This window comes from Adiantum capillus-veneris, chromosome 25 (assembly GCF_014529385.1).
Source record: "Adiantum capillus-veneris isolate H3 chromosome 25, ASM1452938v2, whole genome shotgun sequence".
Classification (NCBI taxonomy): domain Eukaryota; kingdom Viridiplantae; phylum Streptophyta; class Polypodiopsida; order Polypodiales; family Pteridaceae; genus Adiantum; species Adiantum capillus-veneris.
Window position 1 is genome coordinate 89,267,687 of NC_140955.1, and position 9,865 is coordinate 89,277,551.

The window sequence follows — 9,865 nt, forward strand, 5'->3', positions numbered from 1 at the left end:
AGGCCTAAGCGCAAATTTCGAGCTTCCCTGGCAAAATCCGACCATGTTCCATCTATATGTTTCCACGCTACGCAATCTGCAGGAATTCGTAGCACACCATCCGAAGATTTATTCTCCTCATGCCATGATGCTAGGGTGGCCATGGACTTACATTCGAAGAAATGCTTGATGCGAGGAAGCAGAGGGAAATGTCGCAAAACCTTTTGTGGAATTTTTGTCCCGTGGAGATCTACTCAATATCTTTCGGAATCACATTTCGGACACTTCTCCATGTCTATGTATTCCCCTCTGAAAAGAATGCAGTCATTAGGACAAGCGTGGATAGAATTGTAATCCATCCCCAAGTTTCGCAAAATCTTTGTTGCTTCATCTCGGGAATCTGGCATCACATTGTCAGCTGGTAGTATGTGCTCTTTCAGCAATCTACACAACATAAAAATATGATACAGTCGTGTAAAAATCTATCAGATCATTATACATTTAGAGTTTTATTAAAGTAAACTAATTGTAATAGATCACCTGAAAAGCGCTGTGACGCTAGTGTCACTCCATCCAAACTTTGCCTGCATGTTGAGAAGAACCAGGAGTGCTTTCAATCTAGACATACGTGCTCCATTATACAATGGCGTATCGGCTTCACTTTTCATATCATCATAGATAAGCCTTTCTGAATCCATGATCGTCTCGATCATTTCATCAATCTCGGGCTCAAACATTGCCTCGTTGGGAATGTGCTCTGCATGATCATCCCCCGAGCTGTCAGAGGCTACATCTTGTGGCCTCACATATGCTGCTTGACCAAAGCGCCTGCGAACACGTCTATTGGGTTGCAAGATTGCTGCTTGTTGGTCAACGTCAGAGTCCGACGAGTTATAATTGGCAACAACTCGATCTATAATAAATGGACCGAACTCGCCAAATTCGCGAACGTGCTACAAAGAAACACGTCTTGTCCGTCACACAGCATGCTTGCATTGATTACAAGGACATAAGACCCTCGTTGAGAGATAGGTGTTTCGGTTGGACGGTCCCACATCCTCGTCGCTACTCATAATGAGGATAAAAAACTTATAACCTGGACAACAAATTTAATATTCTATTGGCATTCTTCGTGTTATCTCTCTCTCTCTCTCTGTCTCTCTCTCTGTCTCTCTCTTTACCTCACATTCTCTAGTCATGTCCAATCCCCGCACACCTCGGTCTAGAGGTGCACGGAGATCAGAACCACCAGGTTATAATCTCGTTTTTATTGGTCAATACCTATATTTGTGGGTACAAGAAATCTACAGACCCACGTCTACATGATACTGCATGTAGTGGACAAAACCCCTTTGCCTCTTCTCTAGCTGTAGCACTTCACAGCATCTTAACATCTTTTCACAGTAGATCTTTTCACTGTTCGTCTAACTCTAAACCCTAAACCGTAAGTAATTCTTGCGTGGACTCGATCTAACGTAAATAAGCGTAAATCTAAATAAACGTAAATCTAACTAAAAGTAAACCTAAATCTAATTTAACGTAAGTCTACATCTAACCTAATCTTTAACGTCTTTTGGGATAGTTTTCTACGACGTTAAAACTCTCTTCTTCTTGTGTGTGTGTGTGTGTGTGTGTGTGTGTGTGTGTAAACCTAAATAAACCTAAGTCTAATCTAATATAACATAAATCTAAATCTAACGTAAATTATGTTATATTAAAAACAAAGAACTAAACTAACAGGGATTATAAGAACCTTAAAACTGATTTAACACATAATTTTTCACATAACTCGGCAAGAGTTGGCATTCTCATCACTAAAGATGTGAGAGTTAACTTCCGGCGGTGACGCTGCCTCATCTCCATCCACATCTGACGACAGCAATTGGCCCTTTAGACCGTTCTTGCTCTTGTTACTAACTTTGAAGTTGCTGTTGAATGACTAGAGGTTGTTTAGATGGTCATTGTGTCGGGGATGTAGTGACTCTTGCCGCCCTGAAGATCCACCTTCTTCCCTATCTTCTGAAGACATTTCACCAGTACTTTTGGATCGACGGAGCCCACCATGAGTGAAGGCAGCAATACCCTATATTCCATTGAGGGCTTTCTTCACCCGCTTCATGCAGGCATCGCAGTCTATGGAGACCTAAATCTAATCTAATATAACGTAAATCTAAATCTAGCGTAAATAAACGTAAATCTAGTTAAAAATAAACCTAAATGTAATTTAATGTAAGTCTACATATAACCTAATCTTTAACAACTTTTAAGATAGTTTCCTACGACGTTATAACTCTCTTCTTCTTGTGTGTGTGCGCGTGTGTGGATGTGTGTGCCAATAAAAAGAGATAAATGGTATAACCTTTCTATCACCCATGCCAAGTATGATAGATTGATTATGCCATTTCCCTCTTGAATAATAGGCCTTAAGTTCAACTCCTCGTCGGCTAGATCTTTAGGTCTTCTAATTTTAATTAGTTTCCTACGACGTTAAATTAGTTTCTCTCTCTTTCTCTCTCAATGTGTGTGCGTTTTTTTGGATCGTATGCATGTTTTCTCTCTCTTTTCCTCTCTCAATGTGTGCGTTTTTTGTTTATGCATGTTCTCTCTCTCTTTTCCTCTCTCAATGCGTGCGTTTTTTGTTTATGCATGCTCTCTCTCTCTTTTTCTCTCTCAATGTGTGTGTGCATTCTTTGTTTATGTATATGTGTGTGCGTTTTTGTTTTTGTTTGTACTCTCTCTCTCTCTCTCTCTCTCTCTCAAAAACACTATGTGTGTGTGTGTGTGTGTGTATGTGTGTGTGTGAGAGAGAGAGAGAGGGAGAGAGAAAGAGGGGAAGGGAACATGAGAATGAGGAGAGGGAAGGAGCATACCTGGCTCTCCTTCCTCTCCTCGTGTGTGTGTGTGTGTGTGTGTGTGTGTGTGTGTGTGTGTGAAGAAGAAAAAAAGAGAGAGAGAGAGAGAGAGAGAGAGAGAAAGAGTGAGGGAGAGTGTTATCTGCTCTTTGCTTGAGGGCGTCGAAAAACTCAGATCTGAAATCTGAGTTTTTGGACGCGTTCGATTATTTTTTTAGCCCAGCCGGCGTCGCTATGAGTGTCGCAAATTTCTTTGTAAATTTGCGACGTTCATAGCGACGCCGAGAATTTTTTTCTTGAGCGTCGCTGTGTGAGCGTCGCTAATATGAATAGCCTCTTGTAGTGAGGGTTGTCTTTTTTATATACTATATAGATGAAACATCTTTTACCTAACAAAAAGTTCATTTCAATTTGTGCAATTTCTTTTTCATATGTTTATTGCTGGTTGTTGTTTTAAATTACCCTTTAAGTTATGAGGTTAAAAGCGTTGTGATACCTTGAGTACTTTTATGGTTGCCGATGAGTTACTAATCATCATACTCCTAAAAGTTATTTATCTAATGGAGTATCAAATACCTATTGCATACTATCTAGTTAGCCTTACTTGACTTATGGTAGATGATGAGTTGTTAATCATCATACTCCTAAAAGTTATTTATCTAATGGAGTATCAACAAATACCTATTGCCTACTATCTAGTTAGCCTTACTTGACTTATGGTAGATGATGAGTTGCTAATCATCATACTCCTAAAAGTTATTTATCTAATGGAGTATCAACAAATACCTATCGCCTACTATCTAGTTAGCCTTACTTGACTTATAGATAGTGTCAAATTTCAATGTGGGCCTCCGTGGAAATTCCATGTTTGTTCATTAAGGTATCATGTTGAAGATTGTGCTCTTTGTTTTTAGAATTTGACTTTCCATAAATTGCAATGAAAGTTTTAATTTGATGATCATATCTAGCCAATGAAAGTGTTTGAATATCGTTTATTCTCAAAACACCACCTAGTTGAAACACAATTATGGTTGCAAAAGGAATAGAGGCTCTCGTGTAACTCCTTAGAATAAAGGAATGTAATCAAATCTAAACCCACCCATGGCCATGCATTTGGTTCCTTGCTTGTATGTCATCACTAGCCTTTTACACCTTGCTACTTTTTCATCGTTTGCTGAATGATAGCACATGCCCCCCATGAATGCTCAGACCCCGCTCAAACAAAGAGAGCATTCCCTATATGTTTTGAACCCATTGTATAAATGAATGTGAGAGAGAGAGAGAGAGAGAGAGAGAGAGAGAGAGAGAGAGAGAGAGAGAGCATGTGATAGAAAAAGGGAAAAAACTTATTGCTACCTTGTAAGAGAGACCTACTTTTTGTCAAGAGAATGTTTCCACATCAATTAACAAATGTCATTCATCATTCTGATCGAGGAATAAGATAAGGGTATTACACGTGAATTTATGAGGTGCACACCAAAAAGGAAAAGGATAATTACTTTGCCTTGGACTAATTATTGTCATTGAATCATATTGAGAGCTAAGTGACATACATGGATGTTCAAAGGTGAAAGTGATCCTAATGTAACCTTGGGTATTTACTCACGAGACCCTCAACTGTGTCATGATTTGAGGTACAACTCAAATGCCATGCAAAAATATTTGTCACACAAATAAGTGGCCACATATGTACTTACTTTACTTGGCCATTCCCTCATAATACCTGCTCCCCAATGGCTCCCAGTATATGTCGGTTGCCAAGGGGTTGCAGACATTACTAAGTGTCCATTCCCTACCCCAACTTATTCACTCTTATTAGGATTATTAGGAGTTGGATCAACTTCTACTATGACATGGTCAATGCTATGGAGAAAGACTTGATCTATTGATCATCTTTTGGAGATTTGGGACGCGTTGCTGAATATAGTCCAACTCCAACTCCAATGGCAGCTACTGTTGTCACTCCGACTAAGCCGGCTATCCCTACGTTATGTGGGATAACTGTAATGGCATTATTGAGTTTTTGTTCTGCAACTTCAAGCACTTTCCCCAAGCGATTCCGAACATTTTTATTAAAATCCTCAACACCATCTTGAAGGTTCTTCAAAAGGTCACGCACAACAGCCGCAGCATACTGCCAACAATTGGCTGTAATCGTGTCGTAGTTTGGAGGCTGTTGCTTCATTACCTGCAACACCTGCATTTAGGGCAAAGACTCAGACTTCAAAGGGAAAGCTGAGAGCTGGCCGGAGGCACACACCTTCACTACCTACGGCAAGAAAGAATGTGAAGCTGACCTCTTGGAGGCGGATTGGCCTGCTGAAGCACTTGAACTTGACGTCCTGGTCGGGCTGGAAGCGAAAGTTGCGCATCCAGCGGATGAAGATGCCGCTGGCCTGCTCTTCCTTGTCGGTGGTGTCTTCGGCCATGGCCTTCTCGGCCACAATGTGGAGCAGCGTGCCCTGCTGCCCATCCTTCAGCTCCACGACAACTGCATCATGGTTCAGCAGCCCCCTCCGCCCATCTTCACCGGCGCCCAGAGCGGTGGAGCGAATATACACGTTCTCAACCGTCAGACTCTCGCACTCGTCCAGCCTCTGGTACCTCCGCTCACCCATCTCCGACCTCAGGTAATCAAATACATCCGTGTCGGGTAAGCCCGCGGTTTTGATTAAAAACGGGCTCACGACACGCACCGCGTCAATGCTAGACGTTCCAACTCTCTGGACGAAGCTGGAGCTCTGCATGTTCTCTCTCTCTCTCTCTCTCTCTCTCTCTCTCTCTCTTTCTAGAGTCTACACGATCCCTCCAATGGACAGGCTGTGATAAGCTTCCTATATTGTAGCTGCCGCTGGCCCTGACTAAAAATTGACCAGCGAAGTTGCAGTGTGGAGCTTTCAAGCCAGCGATGACGAGGTCAGCCGCGAGAGAGAGAGAGAGAGAGAGAGAGAGAGAGAGTCGGGACCCAGCTACTGCCAATGCCAATATATCTGTTTCAGCGAACGCGGGGAGTCGTCCGCCCGTCTCTAGTGTATTGAAAAAATATTTTGGCAACTTGCAGGAATGAGGCTTGTACTCGAACCTCAACTCTCCAAGACGCGTACACGAGCAATCCTGCAGTCCCTAGTCCCGACGACCCAAAGCCTACTGACCCACGGACCACCACTCACGATCTCCCACGTTTTAGAGCCTGCCACAGTGGTTCGGAAAACCGACCTGGCAAGTTCATCTTGAAGAAAACCAGCTATATTTTACACATTTCAGTGTAAAAACTGGCAAATCCTTCATACTTTGAATCCCCCCCCCCCCAATGCAAGCCCTAGCCCTACTGGCTCGTTCGTTGATTTATTCATTTACTTTGGAAGATTCCTTCCACCTGAGGCCTCCCACTTGAACCATTCGTTAAATCTTTGTATTCTTACCCTTCAAAAAGAGGATCTTACCCTTCAAAAAGAGGATGCAGGATTCGAACTCAACCTCAGAGAGGTCATAGCTCACATGGAGCCCTGCTACCTAGTCGAGCAGTGTTGCGCTGTTGTATGCTGTTGCCCAATTGTTTTGCTTTAAAAAAAATCCCTGTCTAACCCTTGTCGCACTACTGTTCTGCCACCGCCCCCGCCTCAATAGTGCTGTGTCAATGCGCCTGCCTTCACCTCACTTCCATCGTCACTCGGTGCCTCCTGCGTCGATCGCCACCTACCTACAGCGGGCCCATGACACCCCTTCCCTTTTGTGCCACAGGGGATCTTCCCCGATTCTCACTAATAACATATTAAAAAAGATTGGGTCTCCCCTGTTGGGCCAGCGATAGCCCTCGTCTCATTCTTCGGCTTTTGCCTTACTCGCGGTGGCTACTCTTAAAAAACTAGTCTTGCTTGCAATTGGTTTGCATTGCCAAAGATATTTGTTGATATGGATTCTTACTCTTATAATGGAGAGAGGGCCTCTAGGAGATAGAAGGAAAGTGCCACGTGGTGGCTTCAGAGTTGAAACTTGAGACCACAAAATTTACCGCAATCTACATCTACATAAAATAATAAAAACGGTTTCTATCTACCAAACGTCGTTCCGTAAAACCTCTGATCACAGGATGTGCATGTAGAGAAGTGTCTCATGAATTGTTTCTTTGCAGTGCGCACCTTCTCCATTGCCAAGTAACTCTTCTTGAATTCTCTTGCTTTCATTGAGTTTTTGAAAAATGAGGTATCTGAACGGCTTGCCTTCCATGTCTCGCCTATGAGAGAGAGAGAGAGAGAGAGAGAGAGAGAGAGAGAGAGAGAGAGAGAGATGCCTACAGGTTGCATCTCTCGCTTGAAGCTTCTCATGCTTTCAAGCGAGAGATGCAACCTTTAGCAACCTTTAAAGCGAGAGATGCAACCTGCAGGTGTCTCTCTCTCTCTCTCTCTCTCTCCCCCCCCCCCCCCTAATAGGTCGAGGCTATGAAAAGTTTTGGGGATGGCTGTTTGATATGTGATCTCTCTCTCTCTCTCTCTCTCTCTCTCTCTCTCTCTCAACCGCCTATTGCCCAGTGCTAACCTTCCTCTGTCGGATGTACAACCTTGGAGCCCTTCATCTCTGCGGGCTCAAAATTCTTTCACCACCTCTAGCACCTGCAACCCTTGGGGAGGTCACGTAAGAAAAATGTAACCTATCACGTGAGTTCAATAAAAGGGTATATAAAGTTCTTGAAACTTATAGAAATATATATATAGAAGGATACCATTTTTTCAAAGTAAAAAAAACCTTACAGATTTCAAAAGAAAAGGGTACATTATATTCCAAAAAAAATGATAAGAGGTTTTACAAACATGTTTTGAACGCACGTGATATGGTAGTTTTACACATGGTGAACCCCTCGAGCTACAACCCTACACAAATGTGTTCTGTTCATATTGTGTGCAAGCCCTTAATTACATCACCTGCCACCAATAGGCTGTGCCGGACAACTAATCAACCGTCTTTGGTTAGCGACCAATCTTGTGTTGGAACGAGGGGCTATGGGGGATGCAGCCTGAGGGAAGCCATGGCGTGGAGGAAGCACAACACACACACACACAGAGAGAGAGAGAGAGAGAGAGAGAGAGAGAGAGAGAGAGAGAGAGAGAGAGAGAGAAGTCGATACAGTAAAAATAACGCTTCTTCTTATTTTTTGATTGATGTGTAGCCTTTTACATATATAGGCATACTTGCCATGCAAAAGAGACTCAACTCTAACTGAGGTTATCCTGCATGCTATAGGGGCCTGTTCCCACTAGTTGACATCAGACATAATTTGGGCTTGAATACCCAACAATCCTCCCCTCAAGCCTGAACTGAACAAGCAACTCATGATACCTCGAGTTTTTGGTGTACTCGTCAACCGTGAGTTTTAGGTTTTCTCACAACCAAGGATTTTTGGTTTATCCATAACCTGGTGCTAGGTCAGTAACCCCCCCTTGAACAGATAGGGTGTAGGTCAAAACATTAGCTACCAAAAGTGGAGTTTTTGGTTCACTGCCAAACCTTGGGTTTAAGGTGTACCCAGTAACCTCATGAGCGTGCAAAAATGGGCTGAGAACTGATAAAATGGGAGGTCTTACCACTTATCTTTGTGGCAGTGTCTATAACCCGTACAAAATTTGGCATACAGTGAAATAGCATGACAATAACCGGCTACAAGGCTTTTGACAGGAAATATATGATTGTTTTTTACAATAGACTGTAGAAAAGCTGACATAAAATAGGACAAAACAAATAATGATGATGATAATCGGTTTCGAAAAACCAAACATGTCGATGTAAATTCATCTCGAAGGAAATCTGTCTTGGTTGTTGTGAGCATCGATGTCTGGTAATTCTTGAACAATGAAAGGTTGCATACATACCAATATGTGTAGGCATAATACCAAAAGCTTGTTCGTCTTTCCTGTATAGCTCAGCAGATAGTGCTCTTGTAACTGCAGCGGATGTGCCGGATTCGTCGGCTGCGAGAGGCTTGACCACATTCCAAAGATTTTTCCGCATCAGATAGCCCTTTACTTTAATTTGCCAGGTGTGGAAACCGGATCCGTTGAATTTATCCACCTTCGAAGCCATATTTGACGCTTTATAGCTTTTGATTTGACGTCGTTTGAATTGTGCTCCGAGTCAGGGGTTTGTTCGATATTGAATTGCGGAGCCGAACAAAAATCCCTTTGTGTGTTGAAAGCACTACCACAACCTTGATAGATTTTTACATGGGAAATCAACCCTTATGAAGAGGGTGGCCACTTTTGAGGAGGACAAAAGACTGAAATTTGAGCCTTAGTATGGACTCAATATCAAGTTTTAATGAAGAACTCACGAAAAACAGCGAGCTGTGTACTGCGCAAACATGAAGATGATCATGGCGAGCAGGATATGCACCTCTTGGGGTTCTTGAAGAGACGAAAAATGCCCAACATGGCAGGGCGATCCTATTGATGCCGGGCTTGTCCCGTTTTGTGCAGGTCGATGGTGATGCCTTCCTGCTGTTAAGCGGCAGTACCCGCGCGTGACTTGTCGAGCGCCGAGGGCAAGGCTCTGATACCAATTGTTGGAACGAGGGGCTATGGGGGATGCAGCCTGAGGGAAGCCATGGCGTGGAGGAAGCATAGCAGAAGGCGAGAGAGAGAGAGAGAGAGAGAGAGAGAGAGAGAGAGAGAGAGAGAGAGAGAGAGAGAGAGAGAGAGAGAGAGAGAGAGAGAGAGAGAGAGAGAGAGAGAGAGAGAGTAGTCGATACAGTAAAAATAACGCTTCTTCTTATTTTTTGATTGATGTGTAGCCTTTTACATATATAGGCATACTTGCCATGCAAAAGAGACTCAACTCTAACTGAGGTTATCCTGCATGCTATAGGGGCCTGTTCCCACTAGTTGACATCAGACATAATTTGGGCTTGAATACCCAACATCTTGTAGGAGAGAATGCGGCTTCATTAGTGCACTTTGTCTTGGGGTTTGCGAGATAGACAACATTGCAGGCTTTAAAGGAAATCTAAGTATGCCTTCGCTCAAAAGATTTCATTATATTGAAGA

General features: G+C 43.0%; 1 protein-coding gene across 1 annotated transcript; it reads right to left on the reverse strand.

Moving 5' to 3' along the window:
• Nucleotides 1–4,326: 4,326 nt before the first annotated feature.
• LOC147425250 (uncharacterized) lies at nucleotides 4,327–5,684 on the reverse strand. Its single transcript, XM_086500280.1, has 2 exons — nucleotides 5,129–5,684; nucleotides 4,327–5,028 (listed from the first exon to the last, which is right to left on the reverse strand). The coding sequence occupies exons 1-2, from the start codon at nucleotides 5,576–5,578 to the stop codon at nucleotides 4,714–4,716; spliced, it is 765 nt and encodes a 254-aa protein (XP_086356406.1). The 5' UTR covers nucleotides 5,579–5,684; the 3' UTR covers nucleotides 4,327–4,713.
• Between the last annotated feature and the right edge of the window lie 4,181 nt (nucleotides 5,685–9,865).

Excerpts from the sequence above, each read along its gene's own strand:
- LOC147425250 (XM_086500280.1), bottom strand. The coding sequence starts at position 5,578 with ATGCAGAGCTCCAGCTTCGTCCAGAGAGTTGGAACGTCTAGCATTGAC. Across the intron at positions 5,029-5,128 it reads GGCCAATCCGCCTCCAAGAG|GTGTTGCAGGTAATGAAGCA; the intron begins GTCAGCTTCACA and ends CCCTAAATGCAG.